Source organism: Orcinus orca, chromosome 5, assembly GCF_937001465.1.
Source record: "Orcinus orca chromosome 5, mOrcOrc1.1, whole genome shotgun sequence".
NCBI lineage: Eukaryota > Metazoa > Chordata > Mammalia > Artiodactyla > Delphinidae > Orcinus > Orcinus orca.
In genome coordinates this window covers 23600609-23621443 of record NC_064563.1, presented here as the reverse complement: position 1 = coordinate 23621443, position 20835 = coordinate 23600609, and the positions used below count along the sequence as shown (strand labels likewise).

The following is a 20835-nucleotide window of genomic DNA, read 5'->3' as shown; positions in this document are numbered from 1 at the left end:
AAGAGAAAGGAAAAAGGTGTAAGAATGGCCATTCCAGGATGCGCTGTTGAGTCAAATTAGCCAAACATGAGCACAAATTACAATCACAAGTACTGAGTATATTCAATATAACAATGGACATAAGTTTATAGGAAAAACAAATATATTCAAACAATACATGCCTTATTAAACCAGAAAAAAAGTACTTGCCAACTTTCCTGATTTTTTCCAAAATCACATTTTTTATATAAATTTGAATAAAATAACCCAACCATTTTAAAACAGAAAACTTTATAAATGTTTTAAGACGTATTAACACATTTTGAAAAACAAACTATTTTCTGCAATCACTTAAGTTTTATCAAGAAAGTACATTTGTAGAATAGCAATGTATCATTAATTTTTCACATAGATTAAATAGACTACATGTTTCGATCCTTCTCCCAGATTAGTGGTAAGGAACCTACTTTTTGAGAGTATGGGGTTAATAATGATAGAAAAATTATGGACATTGATTTCAGGACAAAAGTGTGTTTTTCTTAAATGTGTAACTGATCATTTCACCCAGGCTTCATATAGTTAACTTTAATTAGGTCAGGTTTTAACTATTGAATTTCAAATGAAAGTAAAGGCAAATTCTTAAAAATGCAAAGCTGATTCATAATAAATCTATGTTTATTATTGAAAATCTTACTGTTGCTTATGAGTTAACCTAAGCACCAAGCCTAACTTTTTTCAAGTTGTTTCTATAGGTAAATGTTCCACAGGTAAATTATTCTCCATAATTGCTTCCAGTATTTCAATACAGAACCAAAAAAATTGGCTAGTACTATAAATTAGAAAGAAAAAGGGCACCAAAACAAATGACACATCAACTGGGAAAGCAAGCCATCTTATAGAGACATTCAAGCAAGCCATTACTGTATACCCTACCATTTCTCTAGCATTTCGGCAAAGAGCCATATCGGGATCCAATTTATCACGAACAAAATAGTTCCTTTCATTCATCTCTGATCGGAGTGTCTTTCCTTTAATTAAGTACACGTTAGCCATGTATGGGACATTCCATATCCCTCTGAAAGTAAAGATAAGACGTTCCAAAGTACCACAAATACAAAGTTTTATGTTTTTAAAATAAATGCCTTCTATGTTTTTAAATTTTGCAGATATAAGCTATTGAATCAAGTTACACACAAATGCAAACAACATTTAATGATATCTGACACATATGTACACATATATATACATGAGATTACTTGGTAAACACTACATACTATGAGATAAATCACTATCTCCCTACATAAACTTCATTTTAAGATTGATATGTTTGGCATTTTGGCTGTCATCCCTCATTCTGTTGATACAGCTAGAGTATAATATTCTGTTGTACATTTAAGATTAAGCAGCCTGATAGCAAAAAATAGCACATCCAGCCAGTGGCATACTGCAGCCAGCTCACACTGGCTCCCCAGAGCATTTGGCTTCCCTTCTGACTTCACATTGGAAGTCTGAAATCAGCCGTGGTAGAACTATTCAGAACACAGAACTGGGCTAACACTACAAATCAGGGCATCCTCCAACCCAAAGAACTAGTTGTTAGACATTTACCAGCACATCACTGAATACAGCCTAAAATTCTCCTAAAATATAGCCTTTTGAAATTCATTAAGCTATCTCAATTGTCTGTAGAAAAAGGAAGATATAAAGAAACAGAGCTAGAAGTACCTGAGTATTGGGAGACACTTTATTTTGTCCTTTATTCTTTCCCACACTTGTCTCCCTATTCTGAACATGACTCATTTCATAAAAACAATATAATAGTGGTTCACCTGAAGGGATATACCTTTGCTTTTAGAGCACATGAAAGGGAAGATCCTGACCAAGGAAATGTAATTGAAAGCAATATACGTAACATCATTTTGTCTTACTAGATGAGCCTCAAAGGAAATGGCCAATCAAAAATATACAGTGTGTCCGCTGAATTCAGAAATTAATCACTGGTATGGTAGAGTGTGCACTGTTTCAATTTTAAAGGAAAACACACACACACACACACACACACACGTCACAAGATGTCATTCTTTCATGTAGCTTTTATACATAAGGTATGTTCTTCTATTAACTAAATCAAAAACCTCTATTTTATTCTTTTCCTTACACTTTAGACAACAATTACAGGAGGTTGGACAGAAAAACACCAGTGCTTAAAACAAATGAAATATGAGTTCTCTATTTCTACTTCTGTGAAGCCTTATTCCCGCTATACCCACAGACAATATCGGGCATGTGGTCTATCCTGATCATTCCAGAATCAATTAATGTACTTTGAAACAACAGAATATGATCTTAATAGTATTTTCTCAGTTATCATGCTTCTTAACTGCAGCTAACAAAAGCCTTTATCGTTTACATCATTCAAATTGACTATTACTGCTTTTACACCTATTATTATTTTCACAAGCAAAACATCTCTTTACCACTCAACTGTTCAACAAGAAGTGTGGGGTTTTTTTTTTTCCCTACATTTTAACCCTTTTTAATTGAGCTGATGTATCTGAGAAATTAGGCAAAGCACTTAATGTCTCAGTCACTCTGGTCCACCATCTGTATGAAAAACAGGATACATTCTTCCTTAATATTACCTTAGCAAAAAAACTACTTCAGGTGTGATTAATTTTTAGTTTAAAAAATATCAATTGTTGTCTCTGAAATAAATATCAGTCATGCACATACTTTGTAGTAAGTATATTCTTTTCAAACTCTAGAAATGGAAATCATACTGGCAAAGCAATTTCTCTTTAAAGCAGAATATTAGCTATATTACACAGAAAATTCTTGCAAAAGGAAATGTTGGAAGGTTTCATTGTTGGTGTTTTTGTTTGCTCATTTATAAAATTTTATAAGCTATCAAACAACCTTCACCCTAGCCACTAAAGAAATTAGCTAAACTAAATTCCCTTTCCAAACTTTAAAGAATATTCCTCTTCTAACAACCATAAGATGACTACCCATGGTAATCATACATTGCCTTTTAGTATTTCCCACAACTGAGAGTTTGTGCCTTTGATGATTTACAGCTTTAAGAACAATTTTTTAAATATTAGTTTTACACTAGTATTGCAGGATCCCAAGTGGTCTCCAGGTCTTCAAATTTCCATTTAACATAAAGAGATAAAAAATGTTTGAAAATTCAATATAATATTAACAGGACCATATCTTTAGATAAAAGTATTTTACATTAAAAGATCAAATCAAGTAACTTACACTCTATTCCCTTGAACAATATCCACATAATCTTCAGATCGAGCATAGTATCCATCAGGACTCAAGGCCCCCCAGAAGTTGGACCACAGCTTTCCATGACGAGTTACAAGAGGAGCAATGATCTTTCTAAAGAGAAGAGAGAAAAACAAATCCAGATAATTATTTACTTTTTAATTGCCACAGAATTATGTGTTTTGGGCTTAACATGACACAGAAAACAATAAAGTTCATTTAGCACACATGTAGTTAGTCCAAAAAACTAAATGTAAAATAAAAGAGAGGAATTTCCTCCCCTCACTTTCTTTAAAAATAAGTACATTGATGACTTTCAATGATGTTTTTTAAAAAAGACTAATGAGGGCTTCCCTGGTGGCGCAGTGGTTGAGAGTCCACCTGCCGATGCAGGGGACACGGGTTCGTGCCCCGGTCCAGGAGGATCCCGCATGCCGCGGAGCGGCTGGGCCCGTGAGCCATGGCCGCTGAGCCTGCGCGTCTGGAGCCTGTGCTCCGCAACGGGAGAGGCCACAACAGTGAGAGGCCCGCGTACCGCAAAAAAAAAAAAAAAAAAAAGACTAATGAGAAAGGAAAAGTAATTGAAAATGCAAATGAAAGTAAACAACTTTTAAAAGTATCATACTTATATCCAAAAAGTATAGCTACCTTAATTATTTAGTTATTTTAGTATTTCGAAAATTATACTAAATGAAATCAAATATTTTCATTGTTATTAGGCAGACATAACAGTCCCTGGTGCATTAAGGTATCCAATAAATATTTGCTGAATAAAAAAATGTATGAAGATGGGCTGAGATATTTGTAAGTAGGCCAGTTTTCCTAAAGTTAAGCCTTGAATTACTTTAAAGTATGTTTCCGTATTTTTTTTTTTTAACTTTTAAAATGGGTTAAAATGTGTTAAAACTTTTAAAATGGGTGCTAGCCCTGGCAACACTAAACATTTTTCTGGTCTTTTGACTATTTTAGAAAACAAAATAAAAGGTGACTGCTATACCATGCTGTCTCGCTGCCTACCAGGAAAGCAGCCCCTTTAAGACAAGTATATGTTACAAATTCAAAACACGCCAGATTTCTTTTAAGGAAATCTAATTTATAATGTGTCAACATTTTCCAAATGAGGTAACAAAATCTGAAGTTCTGTTAGAATTATTTTTAAAATGAAGTAAATTTTAATGGTGTCACACAATTTTGAAGAAAATCTCACACAACTCCTCCAAGAGGAAGGTTATAGACCAACTATTTCCACAAAAAAACCTATTTTACAACCCTCCAATCTTGTGAAGACCAGGTGTGCCCTTTCTCTTACCTATGGAAAAATGACACACAGTCTGTAAATACACTTCATGCAAAATAATGATTGTACTTTATTTTTCCTGCTTCCTATTAGAATAAAACGTTAACCAGATACATTTACATTTTGTTTTGTTTAGAATACCTACAATATTGGAAATAAAAACATAAATTAGAATCTACATATTATGCTAATCTAAGGAATGAATGATATTTCAATGTCGATAACTAACAAGATCAAATATTTAATAGAAAAAAATCTTGTAATTTATAATCTTAGCTGCCTGACAGAGCTAGGGAAAGAGACATTGAAAATCAAAATCCATCTTCTGTGTGCCTCAATGTTTTCAGTACGGAATTAGAAGATTAATACTAAGAGGTTTTAGCTTTTGAAATAATAACTGAATTCTCATTGACAAATTACACAAACGATGGATTAGTGGAGTATAATAGACTTCTTACATATTTTATTCAGCAAAATGAAAACAGTAATTCTAACATTTCATTGCTAACCATTCTATTTGTTAAGAGAAATAATTGTGTTAATATATGTGAACATACACAGAGTAATACCTGGCACTTAATAAGCACTCACTAAAGGTGGGGTATTAGTGAGAGTATTAATAGTAGTAGCAGTAGTAGTTATAAATGAAGATTAATATCATTATAAGCCGGTATAGATGGTGCCTTTTACCCATTTCAATTCAGTTAAATGAAAACAGGTATTGCCTAGAGATAATTAGTTCAGTACTAAACAAAATCACAGATCAGGCTGTGGAATAATATGTACCTCTGAAATTTCTTTCATATTCTAAGAACTTCCAACTCTGTAATAACTTTCTAGGTCAGAAGTTTTATGAAATTCTACTTTGAAAATATCTGTGGAAAATAAGACAATTCTATTTTTAGATAGATCACAATTTCATCTAGCTTTAAATAGAAAAATAGGTCAAACATAATTGATAAACATCACATTTCTGATTGTAACTAATATTGAATATTTTGAAATTTTCATCAGGTTGTTTTCTATTTGACTTCTTTAAAAGAAAACTAATTACTTAGAATTGAAAGTTTATAAGGTGTAGAAAATAATTTCTTGTGAGTTCCCTCAATTTGCTAAACACAGACAAGTAATTATAGCATGTCCACGTAGATACAGAAAATAATTATAATTTTAAAAATAAATTGACATTGCATAATATATAGTACCTGTTTTGTTCAATCAAAATTTTTAAAGTCCTTGGATTTGTCAAAACAACATCTGCATCCACACTAAAGTAATAATCACAGTTTTCATCCTGACGGCAAAAATCCCTGTCATTGAAAAAGAAATAAAATATGCATTAAATAAAATAAATATTTGCTGGTTGAAAAATGTTAACATAAAGCTCATAAGCAAAATAAGGTTTCTCTAAAATACTTTTCTAATCAAAATAGTAAGACTATACCCAAAAGGATAAATATTATCTTAAATTTCAAAATGGTCAGTTGATCAACACAGACGTTCATGGGTAGAGGGAAACTAAAAATTTTAGGGCAAGTGAAATATATTTTCAAGCCACTAAATACTTCAAGGCATAAAACATCCAGTCAGAAGGGCAATTTATAATTCAGCATTTAATTCTCTCTAAAAAGGGAACATAATTTATACCAATGTACTTATCAACAACTTTTTTTCACAAATCAAAATGTTTTCTGCGCACACACACACACACACACATTCACAGTGTAAGATCCTGTATATCCAACAACTCAGTTTTAATTGAATCTTGGAAATACAGGTGTATATATAACTCTTTAGGTGTTAATACTTTTAAAACTTGATTTGCGTGGAATTCTTTCTAAGATGGTCACTGCCCTGCTTCTTATCCAAGGACACGGATTGTGATGTATGCTTTCTTGGTAGAGCCTGGAGCGTTACCATCAGGAACACGAAGGAATGAACTACTTGTGATACATCAAGTATTACGGTTTCTGCATTTGGAGCTCTCTCTTTCTGAGCTCTCCTCCCTCACTGCTGATCCGAGTTATCACTTTCTGCTACTGTGAGTGTTTAACTCCATGACACATTTGTTTCTAAGCAACTGTCAAGCAGGACAGCAGACAGGAAAGTTTGTTAAAATTGTGCAAAAAAATTAGAGGAAAATTTTTTAAAATACTGTAACTATGCACGGTGACAGATGGTAACTAGACTTATTGTGGTGATTATTTCACAATGTATACAAATATTGAAGCTGTGTTGTACACCTCAAACTAACATTATATGTCAATTATACATCAATAAAAATGAAAATTAAATAATTTTTTAAAAACAGCTCAAATTATCTTGGAAAAAAATTTAAAAATTTATACCACATGATTTCAAGGTTAATATAAATCCCTAGTAATAAAGTGTAGCACTGATCTTAGAGCAACAAAACAGAAGTGAGAGCTCACAATCACTCATAAATACTCAGTTATCTGATTTTTGACCAAGGCCAAGTCAATTAAGTAGGAAAAGAAAAGCCTTAAATTAAAAAGGAGTATTGAAACAACTGGAATTTCATTTGCAAAGAATAAAAGTTAACCCCTACTTCACTCCAAACACAAAAATGTATTCAAGATGAATTGCAGATTGAAACATCTTAAAACATAAATGCTAGAATGATAAAGCTTATGAAAGAAAAATTCCAAAGAATGTCTTCATGACACTGGAATAAGAAAGATTTCTTAAACAGAAAATAAACCCCAAAGCACAAAGCATAAAAGAAAAAGACGAAATAGAATTTTATTAAATTAAAATTTCTTCTTATTAAAAGGCAGTATTTAAAAAGTAAAAAATCAAGCCATAGAATGGAACAAATATTCACAAAACATTATAGAGACAGAGATAGAGTTTAGATAGATAGATTTTGTATACAAAATATATAAAGAATTCCTACAAATACACAACTAACAAGATAACCCAATGTAAGCAAAAATGCACGAAAGACTTAGATACCTTTAGATACCTAACCACAGTAAGATACCTTTTCATACCCAGTAGGGTGGCTAAAATAAAAAAGATGGGCAATATCAAATGTTGACAAACATGTGGAGCAGATGGAGGTCTATTATCTTGCTGTTACAAGTGTAAAATGTACAACCAGGGCTTCCCTGGTGGCGCAGTGGTTAAGAATCTGCCTGCTAATGCAGGGGACATGGGTTCGAGCCCTGGTCTGGGAAGATCCCACATGCCACGGAGCAACTGGGCCCGTGAGCCACAACTACTGAGCCTGCGCGTCTGGAGCCTGTGCTCCGCAACAAGAGAGGCCGCAATAGTGAGAGGCCTGTACACCGCGATGAAGAGCGGCCCCCGCTTGCAGCAACTGGAGAAAGCCCTCGCACAGAAACGAAGACCCAACACACCCAAAAATAAAAATAAATAAAATTTTTAAAAATGTACAACCATTTTGGACTATTTAGCTGTTTCTTATAAACATACACCTATCCTAACCCTATGACCTAGTTAGTCCACTCCTTGGTATTTTCCCAAAATATACTAAAGCATATGTACGCACACGCACACACACACACAACACACATATTCACACTTCTAATAAAGAATCTTCATTAGCAGCCTTATTCATACTGGCCCCAAACTGGACACAGCCCAGTGTCTATTACCAGGGGCGTGTGTAAACCACTTGCGGTATATTCATATGATAAAATACTAGTCAGCAATGAAAAGGAATGAGCTGCTGATAATTGTAATGACATGAGTGAATTAAAAAGCACTGTGCTAAGGCAAAGCCAGATACAACAGAGCACATACAAAAATGTTTTAAATAGAGAAAATAAGTTCTAAATGTAGACCCAAGGTACTCTCCAATGATGAAGTTATGGAACCATTAGTAATAACATCTGTTTGGTTTTTCTAAGGCCCGTTTTCCTGCCTGTCCCTTTACCCCCATAATAGGCACTTTCCATCACTTTGGGCCTGAAGCTTCCACAGCACAAGACAAGAACGTCTCCTGCTGAGAAATCACTGAGTCTTACCTTTTCATTACCAACTTTTAACCCACTGATGGGCATATTCAATTCACATTCACTGAATAAGTGATCGTTTTCACTATTACCAGAATTTTATTAGTAATCTGTCTGAAGTATTAAAGGGGCTAAACAAAGGACCTAAAATATTTCTTCTGTGGTTATAGTACTATTTAGATCAATAGGTAACTAGAATATCTGAAACACACATTTCTGCCACACAAAAGCTTCAGATAATGTATATTTAAATCACTGCTACATCAGTCACACTACTCATCTGTCTGGGGATTTAAATCTTGATCTGAAGTTCAGTTAATATTTTGAATAAATATATTGACTCTTAGCCATTAAAAGAAAAACGTAAATAACTTTCATGGCCCTTTAGACATAAATACACACAAACATAGATATAGTTCGAACAGCAGAGGTATGCTCATGTGTGGGCACAAACACAGACACACATGCACACACACAGTTGAGACATCCAAGTTTAGGACACTAATTTTGAAGAAAAGTTGTCTTTCTTTTTTAAGTTTCTTTAGTAGATACTGGTTGAATTTAAATTTGCTAAAACATACATTCCCATGTTTCTGGCTTCGGCTTGACTTAGATTTTCTTCCGGTCCTACAATTTTCATAGTAGTGATTTCATGTTTAGCTTTATCAAAAAACACCTTGATGTCCTTTTCATGATAAACTTCCTGTAACATATTTTAAAAATTGAAAATTAGTTTAAAAAAAGGAAAGTAGTGAGAAAAAAGACAATAAGATGACTGAAGTATTCATATGTAGGGATGACTTCACATTCAAAATTTGTGAATTCCACCATTCACATATTCATCACTACAGGCAAAGTGATAACTATATTAAGCATATTATATTGAAATATCATCTAAATATCACATGTAGAATCTAAAATAGATACATATCAATTTTTAAAAAAATATATACTTCAAAATTCTTTTAACATCTACTCCTAGTCCTTGCATTAATATTTAAATCCTGAGTCCTATAAAATATTTCTGACTTGAGGGGGAAAATGGCTTGTGCCCTGAGAATCTTAGACATGTTTTGTAAAATATCCATAAAAAATATCTATTAAACCTAACAGATTAATCTGTTATAATCTTTTTTATAAAATAAATATTACAATATTATTTTAAGCAGAGAGAAAATTAATGGTCACATAAAAAGTTGTGTTTTTTACAAAAAGAAGGGAAAGTTAAAATTTTATTGATAAGAAAATATGATGAGAAAATAATCAACATGAAAAGTCATCAAATTAGTGTGATTCAACTGTGCTAAAATTTAAATAAGGTGATCTAACTGCTAAAATTTAGATAAGGTTACCTATCGCCATCATTAGAGCATTTCAGAGCTCTTTATGTATCAAGTCTCACTAAGTATTTTTGAAAGCTTTTCACAGCTTGTTAAAACTACTTATCATACAAAAGCTGCATAGAGTTAATTTTAAATAAAAGAAGGTAACTCCTGCTATCAAGAGGTTTTAGGTCCTACGAAAGGAGGAAAAATATAAATAAAAGACAATACATAGAAACAAAATACTTTAATGTAAGTACATGTATTACAATGCATTTTACAAAGCCAATGCTCAATACATTCACCCCTTTAAACTTATCTGAGGTGGTTTTCTGCAAATATAAAATAGTCTCTGGAAAAGGCAAATGATTAGCCGATATGTACATCAGGAAGAAAGAACAATCTTAAACAAAAAGTATTAGGACAAAAGAGAGAAAAGAGCATACTTCACAGCTATTGAGTTTTTCTAGGTGATAATAAATGCCAACTGTTTTAACAGGGAAGAGACAAGCAAAATTGAAAAATATTGAGGAAAAATGTCTTTAAATTTAGACTATACGTAGGAGGTATTTGGGAGGTTCTGAATATTTTTGAGGGAAATGACAGCATCAAAATCTTTAGGGGAAGAGCATGCCATTGTGTAATTAATCAAAACAATACTGTATATGGAAGATATTTCAAGTTCTGATGTTGGGTATTATCATTAGCTGCAAACAATTTAATGATCGGTTCTATAAAAGAAAGTACCAGAACTAACCCAAAGGCAAAGGACTATAGGCCCTTTGACATCTCTTCATTATAAGGTTGAACATATAAAAATGGCTGATGTTCAACCATTTTTGATCTACAAAACATTGACAGTTTCACGTGTCTCATCCCAATAGTATGATACTAGTTTCTAAACTCTATAATCCTTAGGTCCTAAATACGCAGAGTAGTAATGACTTCAAAAATCCCCCACTGAATTTAACTCAAATTTTAAAAATTTTTTTTAGACATGACTAAATAATAACAAATAGTTCCAAATAAGATCAAAACAGTTTTCCCATAAAATATTCATTTCTCAAATACTTACTTTGTTATGAATAAAGAGTTTAACTGCTTCTTTTGGGTAATCCAGTGTCAACAATATGTCCAGAAATCGAGGTAGGAAAGGGGTTGGTTGCTCAATAAAAACACCTATTGTTACATTGGGGTGAACCTTTGTTTTGTGGCAAACATAAAAGCAAATTAGAATTAGCATGGTTTTACTTTAAATTCTATTCAAGTTTTAATCAATACAACATAAAACATAAACTAGAATATCAGTACAACTTAACCTTCTAAATTTGACTGCCCCATGACAATTCTCTAATACATTTTTGTGGACCCCACCAAAGTGATTTTACTGAATCACATCTTAACATTATGATTTAGGTTGAAGAGGAAACTCACTATTGTATAACATAGGGATACTGTAATTAAGGTTACTACCTGCTTTACTATTTAATGCTTCCTTTAAGATGGTCCTAAAAGAAACTTCCTTCAGATCTAAATCTATTTGACAGCTTCATCTATGAAGCCAGAATGCTAATTGTGCTTCCATGTTTTTTTCCATGGTTTGGAAGTTTAGTGGTTAATTTGTAGCTCAAAGAAAACAATCACAGAGGACTTGAGACTTTATTTCTATCCCTGAACCTTTAATCTCATTTTACTGATAGTACTTTATTTTGCTTCATCATTATATTATATATAAGGAAAGCTACTTTCTTTCACTAATATATTTTATCTTGTATCGATTTTTAACATTTTCTTAATTTCTGTTTGGGTATGTTTCAGAGAATAGTTTCTTTCATTCATTGCATGAACAATTCTGAAATATCCACTATTAGTCCGTCCTTGTGATAAGAAACGTTTTTAAAAAGGAGTGAAAATTCCTTGCTTGGAAAACTTACAAATGATTGAGGAAGAAAGAAACATAAGTAAATGCCATGTAATAGTGTTATTACCAGAACCATAGGAAAGATTTCTTTATAATGCCTTTTTTAATCAGTGTCTTAAAGCCTGACTTTAAAGATTATAGATTTTTAAATTACAAACTACATACAGATGGGTGAAGGAGGTCAAAAGGTAAAAAAATAAATAAATAAATACAGTGCATTACTGAGCAAGAAAAAAATTTTTAATAAAGATTACAGCTTTTTTTTTTTTTTTTTTTGGTACGCGGGCCCCTCATGGATGTGGCCTCTCCCGTTGCGGAGAACAGGCTCCGGACGCGCAGGCTCAGCGGCCATGGCTCACGGGCCCAGCCGCTCCGCGGCATGTGGGCTCTTCCCAGACTGGGGCACAAACCCGTGTCCCCCGCATCGGCAGGCGGACTCTCAACCACTGCGCCACCAGGGAAGCCCAAGATATTTTAAAGTACCATATATGTTAAGTGCTGAATTAGGTACCTCTCCCCCATCTTTTCACACATGATACCTCACATATTCCTCTGTTATCTGGATAATAACATTATTTGTTTGCACTGAAGTACAAGTCATACACTGTTGTCCTTCTTATCAATTCATTCAGTCACCCAAATATTTATTGCTAAATCAATAAACAAATACAAACAACTAAAGACAAAATATCTACCTTCTAGGAGTTCTCAATTTAACAGGGAAAATGAGTAAAAACTAGATGACAACTCTCCCTTATCAAATGATGTGATGCATTTCATTTAAATTTTGTAATAACCTTAGAAGTTATTTATTACCCCAAATTTACACATGAGGAAAATGGGACTTAGAAGAGTTAAGCAACTCAGAACACATAAATTAGTAGGTAAAGAACTGGGCTTCAACATGCTACATCTCCATTGTCAACCTAAGCTCATTTTTATATACTAATGATACTAAGAGTACAACAGTTAGCTATTATCAAGGCTTAGCACCTCATATATATAATTTATACATATAAAATATCATTATATATACACATCTATATAATTTCATTTAACCCTCCTACCAATCCTCTGAGATAGCCATTATCATTTTTACGTATAGAGAAACTTGCCTACAGCCCACACCTAAGTATATGGTAGCCCTAGATCTTAACTACCCACATCATTTTAATTTTTATATCCCTGTTGCATAATTACTACACATATAAAACACATAAGAAATTTATTTTGCATAATAAAATGGTTTTCCTTTCTAACAGTCTATAAGACAAAAAACTTAGCTTAAGAATTAGGTGATTTTCACCTATATGCAAAAAATAAAGATAAAAAACTATAATATAAATATTTTTCAATCTTTGCACCAGAAAGTTTATGTAAAAGGATACTAAACAGATAAAAAGCTTTAACTCTCTCTCCAGAAGACTTTGCAAAAACGATCAGGATGAATTTTTAAACATCTTCATGATGCAGCTTCAGTCAGAAAGTTCCTGGCTTTCTTTCCAGATAGGAAACATGCAGTCTGTTATTTGAGAGACTGGCCAAAAAGTCTTATTTTCAAGTAAAATAGGGTTCTATTCAGAAGGTCCTAAATGTGGACAAGTTACTCTTTATCCTCCTTTTCAGAATAGAACAGAAACTATTTAATTCAGGAGTCTGAGTGCTTTACGGTGAGAGTATTTTTGTGTTTGCATGGGTACAGGAGTCACCAGAACTATATTAAGGTGAATTTTATTTCTGTCTATACTTATCTGGCATGCCGTAGATACTCAATAAACCTATGGTGAATGAAGGAAAGAATCAGCCTTAATGACAAAATCATCCCTAGAATTCAATTGTTCATACACAAGTTACAAGAGAAATTTTTTGGAAGAAAAATGTTACTATAAGATATCCTAAAACTGCTCTGGTTGATGAGAGAAGGATACATAAAATGTTTAATAGACACATAATAATTACTTTCAGTTGCTCATTTACTCTCAACGTATAAACATTAAACTATAGCTATAATTCTCTATGAAACACATGTATAAGTAGCACTGTGTCTGGCATATAATATGTACATTACATCCAGGCGAAATTGCACAGTGATCAAGATTATAGGATCTGGAGCCAGACTGCCTAAATTTAAATCCCACCCCCAACACTTAAAAAAAAATCACATGCCTTAAGCAAGTTACTGAAACGTATATATACCTTAGTTTTCTCATCTGTAAAACTCAGTCAACAGCACTACCTACTTAAGGGATTTGTAAAATTAATATAAGTTACTATCTATAAAATATTAAAACAGTCCTTAGTCATATAATATTATTTTAAAATCATCAAATTTGAAAATCAAGCACAGATAAAATTAGTCCATATAAATAACGAAGCATTGTACCTCAACACTTTGACCAAGTTACCAGACTAAAATAAAACAAGAGCACCCAACCATAGCAAGCTAGTAAATATTAACAATCAAGCCCTTTTCGCTAGGGTCAATTATTAACTGGTTTTGCTGGAAATACACAAATCCAGCAACTTTCGGAGTCATCATGCTTTAGCTTTTTAAATCCATTATCTACCATATTATCAATACTACAAAATAATGTGCTTTTTTTCTTTTACAAATTATTGTATTTCATGACAATGTACTTTTTTTGTAATAGATCTTTACTAGAGTATAATTGCTTCGCAATACTGTGTTAGTTTCTGTTGCACAACAAAGTGAATAAGCCATAAGCATATATATATATCCCCATATCCCCTCCCTCTTGAGACTCCCTCCCACCCTCCCTATCCCACCCCTCTAGGTCATCTCAAAGAACCAAGCTGATCGCCCTGTGCTATGTTGCTGCTTCCCATCAGCTAACTATTTTATATTCAGTAGTGTATATATGTCGATGCTACTCTCACTTTGCCCCAGATTCCCCCTACCCCCACTGTGTCCTCAAGTCCATTCTCTATGTCTACGTCTTTATTCCTGCCCTGCCACTAGATTCATCAGTGCCATTTTTTTTTTAGATTCCATATATATGTGTTACCATATGGTATTTATTTTTCTCTTTTTCACTTACTTCACTCTGTATGACAGACTGTAGGTCCATCCACCTCACTATTTTTTATTACTACGTTTCACACAGAGTCAATTCCACTTACATCTACTGCAGACAAGTCAATTGTATCCACTTCACAAAGAGTGCAGCCATTGTCTTGTGTCCATGCATTAGGTACATAATTTCCAAAATAATTCAGGAGAATCTAGCAAAAGAAGGAAAACTGTATTAACAAAAGTAAACCTTGGACTTCCCTGGTGGTGCAGTGGTTAAGGATCCACCCGCCAATGCAGGGGACAGGGGTTCGATCCCTGGTCTGGGAAGATCCCACATGCTGCAGAGCAACTAAGCCTGAGAGCCACAACTACTGAGCCCACGTGCCACAACTACTGAGCCCGCACACCTAGAGCCCGTGTTCCACAACCACAGCAAGAGAAGTCACCGCAATGAGAAGCCCGTGCAGCGCAACGAAGAGTAGCCCCCGCTCACCGCAACCAGAGGAAGCCTGCGTGCAGCAACAAGGACCCAATGCAGCCATTAAATAATTAATTAATTAAAAGACCCCTCTCAAAAAAAAAGAAGAAAAGTAAGCCTCTCCCATCAATGTGCTTTCATTCTATAAACCTCTAACTTCAAAGCATGTTTTCTGCATTAGGATATCCCCATAATATTCTACTAATACAGTGTACAGTGAATGGGGCAGTGCCAGTGTGTACAGTGAATGGGGCAGTGCCAGTGTGACCTCCTACCAGCCATCACCACACAAAACAAATATTGTATACACATTATCACCAAAAGGCACTAAACTCTTCTCGGAAACTATGTTACCCACTATAACCCAGACTTCTGGGCAGTGATTCAAGGGCACCAATGTGAAGAAAAGAAAGCCTGCAGATTAAAACAGATCTAGAACAAGTCCTAATTAGAGCCACCTCACAGATCATATCAATAATAAACTAAAGTGGGGGTAGAACAAGATAGCAGAGAAGGAAGACTCTGGGCTCACCTCCTCCCAGAGATACACCAAAATTACAACTACAGATAGAGAACCGTCTCTGAGAATGACCTGAAGACTAGAAGAAAATACTTTCCACAACTGAAGATAAAAAGAAAAACCTACAATGAGACAGGTAGGAAGGGCAGAGATGCAGTCTAATCAGAACCCATGTACCCAGTGAAGGAACCCACAAGTGGGAGGGGTATCAGAGCCCCAGAGGTCTTCCCCAAGGAGCGAAGGGTCCAAGCCCCACCTTGGGGCCCCCTTCCTGGGAGACCTGCACCAGAAAGATGAGCCCCCATAACATCTGGCTTTAAAACCATTGGGGTTTATGTGCAGGAGAGCAGAAGGGCTGTAGGAAACTGAGACTCTGCTCTTAAAGGGCACATGCACAGATTCACTCTTTCCAAGTCCCAGTGCAGAGGCAGCAGTTAGAAAAGTGCCTGGGTGATATAAGAAAGAAATTCATTTACTAATTTTAGGGCATGTGCTTGAGGGGCAGGGATCTGTTGCAACTTTCTCTGGGTATAAAGGGGCTGGCAGGTGCCAGTGTTTTTATTTGTTTTTATTTGGCTCACCTTCTACCTAGCAACCTGGCACTAGCAGGTGACATTTCTGACTCTCTCCATCAAAATTAATGTACCATTTGCCCCACCCCGGTTTGCCCATGGACCTGACACAGCCAGCATTCCTCCAAAGTGGCCCCCTACCTTGCCAGTCCCAACAAGCACCCTCATCCAGCACCAGAGCCCCACTAAAGCAGCCCTTAACCCTGCCAGTCCCAGCAGGTGCCCTTGGTCAGCACCAATGTCTCCCCAAAGAGGGTCCCATCCCATTGGCCAACCCAGTACACCAGAGTGCCCACAACTGTTGTGGCCAGGCCTTATAGCCAGTTGTACTGGGGACCAGCCCCATACACTAGTGCACCCACAGCAACTGCAGCCCAACCACAACAGAAGGATGCAGACAGCCCACACAGAGGACGTTCCTGGAGCACCTGGCTCTGGTGACCAGGAAGGACCACACCACTGGGCCCCACAGAACACCTTCTATACAAAGCCATTCTTTGAAGACCAGGAGATATAGCTGATCTAGCTAATACATAGAAACAAACACAGAGAATTAGGTAAAGTGAGGAGACAAAGGAATATGTTCCAAATGAAAGAACAAGACAAAAACCTCAGAAAAAACTAAACGAAATAGAGAAAAACCAGAAACTAGAGGGAACCACCAGCAGATTAGATGATGCAGAGGAAAGGATCAGCAATCTGGAGGACAGGGTAATGGAAATCACCCAATCAAAATAGCAAAAAAGAAAAAAGAATTTTCAAAAATGAGGATAGTTTAAGGAACCTCGGGAATAACAATAAGCATTCTAACATTTGCATTATAGGGGTCCCAGAAAGAGGAGAAAGAAAGGGAGAGAAAACCTATTTGAAGAAACAATGGATGAAAATTCCCCTAAACTGGTGAAGGAAATACATTTGAGTCCATGAATCCCAGAGAATTCCTAAAAGGTGAACCCAAGGGGATTTTCACATATACACTATCATTAAAATGTTAGAAGTTAAAGATAAAGAGAGTATTAAGGGCAGCAAGAGAAAAACAACTTGACACATACAAGGTAAAACCAGTGAGGTTATCAGCTGATTTTTCAGCAGAAAACTTGCAGGCCAAAAGGTAGTGGCATGACATATTCAAAGAATTTAAAGGAAAAACACAACCAAGAACCTCTAGCTGGCAAAGTTAATGTTCAGATTGAAGGAGAGATAAACAGTTTACCAGACAAGCAAAAAGTAAATGAGTTCATCACCACTAAACCAATCTTTTAAGAAATGTTAAAAGGACTTCTTTAAGCAGAAGAGACAAGAACATAACCAGAAATATGAAAATTATGCAAGAGAAAAATGCCACCAGTAAAGGCAAATACAAAGTAAAGGTAATGGATCAACCAACTATATAGCTAGTATGAAGATTAAAATAAAAAACTAGTAAAATCAAATATATCTACAATAATTATTTAAGGATACACAAAATTTTTTAGATGTAAAATATGACATCAAAAACATAAAACATGGCAGAGGGGAGTAAAACTGTAGTGTTTATAGAATACACTCAAACTTAAGCAATGATCAACTTAAAATAGACTGCTATATACATAGGTTGTTACATAAGAACCTCATGGTAACCATAAACCAATTGATATTAGGTACACAAAAATAAAGAGGAAGTAATACAAACATTAACTGTAAAGAAAGTAACCAAATCACAAGAGAAGAAAGGAACACAGAAGAACAACAAAAATAACCAGAATACAACTAACAAAATTGCAGTAAGTACATACTTACCAATAATTACTTTAAATGTGAATGGACTAAATGTTGCAATCCAGAAAATAGAGTGGCTGAATGGATAAAAACAACAAGATCCATATACATGCTGCCTACCAGAGACTCACTTCACATCTAATGTCACACATGGACTAAAAGTGAGGGGATGGAAAAGGGTATTCCATACCATACAAACAGACATGAAAAGAGATTGGTGATAGCAATCCTTATATCAGACAAAATAGACTTTAAAACAAAGACTGTGAAAAGAGACAAAGATATTACATAATGATAAAGGGATCAATCCACCAAGAAGATAGAACAACACACACATGTACATACACACACCCATAGCAGTATCTAAACACATAAAGCAAATACTAACAAACATAAAGGGAGGAACTGACAGTAACACAATAACAGCAGAAGACCTTCACACCTCACTTACATCAGTGGACAGATCATCCAGATAGAAAATCCATAAGGAAACACTGGCCTTAAATGACACATTAGACCATATGGACCTTTTTTTTTTTTTATGTTTTCAATTTTTTTTTAAACATTTTTATTGGAGTATAATTGCTTTACAATGTTGTGTTAGTTTCTGCTGTATAACAAAGTAAATCAGCTATATGTATACATATATCCCCAAATCCCCTCCCTCTTGCGTCTCCCTCCCACCCTCCCTATCCCACCCCTCTAAGTGGTCACAAACCACTGAGCTGATCTCCCTGTGCGATGCAGCTGCTTCCCACTAGCTATCTATTTTACATTTGGTAGTGTATATATATCAGTGCTACTCTCTCACTTCATCCCAGTTTACCCTTCCCCCACCCATGTCCTCAAGTCCATTCTCTACATCTGCGTCTTTATTCCTGTCCTGCCCCTAGGTTCTTCAGAATCAATTTTTTTTTAGATTCCATATATATGTGTTAGCATATGGTATTTGTTTTTCTCTTTCTGACTTACTTCACTCTGTATGACAGACTCTAGGTCCATCCACCTCACTACAAACAACTCAATTTCACTTCCTTTTATGGCTGAGTAATATTCCATTGTATATATGTGCCACATCTTCTTTATCCATTCATCTGTCAATGGACACTTAGGTTGCTTCCATGTCCTGGCTATTGTAAATAGTTCTGCAATGAACATGGACTTAATAGATCTGTATAGAATATTCCATCCCAAAGCAGCAAAATATACTTTCTTTTCAAGTGCACATGAAACACTTCCCAGGACAGATGATGCACTAGGCCACAGAACAAGTCTCAATAAATTTAAGAATGAAATCATATCAAGCATATTTTCCAACCACAAGGGCATGAGATTAGAAACCAACTACAAGGGGAAAACAATGCAAAAAATACAAACATGTGAAGGCTAACCAATATACTAGTAACCAACCAATAGGTGACTGAAAAAAATCAATGAGGAAATAAAAAATATCTCCAAATGAAAATGGAAAAACAAGGATCCAAAATCTGTGGGATGCAGCAAAAGTAGTTCTCAGAGGAAAATATACAGTGATACAGGCCGGCCTATCTGAGGAAACCAGAAAACAATAAACAATCTAACCTTACACTTACAGGAACTAGAAAAAGAACAAACAAAACCCAAAGTTAGTAGAAGGAAGGAAATAATAATAATGAAAGTGGAAATAAATGAAATAGATAATAAAAAAAAAGAAAAAAAAATCAATGAAACTAAGAGCTGGTTCTTTGAAATGATACAAAATCAACAAACCTTTAGCCAGATTAACTCAGGAAAAAAAAGAGAGCCCAAATCAATAAAACCAGAAATGAAGGAGAAGTTAAAAAGGACACCACAGAAATACAAAGGACCATAAGAAATTACTACAAACAATTATATGCCAACAAACTGGCCAACCTAGAAGTAATGGATAAATTCCTAGAAACATACAGGCATACCTCAGAGATATTACGGGTTTAGTTCCAAACTACCACAGTAAAACGTATGTCGCAATAAAGCAAGTCACAGAAATTTTTTGGCTTCCCAGTGCATATATCAGGTTTGTTTACACAATAGTGTAGTCTATTAAGTGTGCAATAGCATTGTGTCTAAAAAAACAATATACATACCTTACTGAAAAAATACTTTATTGCTAAAAATTGCTAACCATCATCTGAGCCTTCAGTAAGTCATAATCTTTTTGCTGGTTGTGGGTCTTGCCTCAATGCTGATGCTGCTGACTGATCAGAGTGGTGGCTGCTGGAGGGTGGGCTGACTGTGGCAATGTCTTAAAATAAGACAACAATGAAGTTGGCCACATCAACTGACTCTTCCTTTCACAAATTATTTCTCTGTAGCATGCAGTGCTGTTTAATAGCACTTTACCCACAGCAGAACTCTTTTCAAATCTGGAGTAAACCTCTCAAACCATGCCGCTGCTTTAAAACTACATTTATGTATATTCTAAATGATTTGTCATCATTTCAATATTCGATTAAGTTTGCCATTTTATATGGGTGAGGTTCACGACACCCCAAAACAATTACATAGTAATATCAAAGATCACTTATCACCATAACCGCTAACTGGTCACATCACCATAACAAACAAAACAATAATGAAAAAGTTAGAAATATTATGAGAATTACCAAAATGTGACACAGACACACGAAGTGAGCAAATGCTGTTGGAAAAATGGTGC

The 20835-nt window shown here is 34.9% G+C and overlaps 1 protein-coding gene across 2 annotated transcripts in view; it reads right to left on the bottom strand.

Annotated features, from left to right (window-relative positions):
* Positions 1–20835, bottom strand: part of PLOD2 (procollagen-lysine,2-oxoglutarate 5-dioxygenase 2) — a 106603-nt gene that overhangs the window by 8775 nt on the left and 76993 nt on the right. For both annotated transcript variants that reach the window (XM_004278205.4, XM_004278207.4), the window contains exons 8-13: positions 14938–15039; positions 10951–11076; positions 9135–9256; positions 5758–5862; positions 3244–3369; positions 913–1054 (exon numbers count right to left, since the gene is read on the bottom strand). In XM_004278205.4, coding sequence (XP_004278253.1) covers positions 913–1054; positions 3244–3369; positions 5758–5862; positions 9135–9256; positions 10951–11076; positions 14938–15039 — 723 coding nt within the window. The remainder of the gene's footprint in view (positions 1–912; positions 1055–3243; positions 3370–5757; positions 5863–9134; positions 9257–10950; positions 11077–14937; positions 15040–20835) is intronic.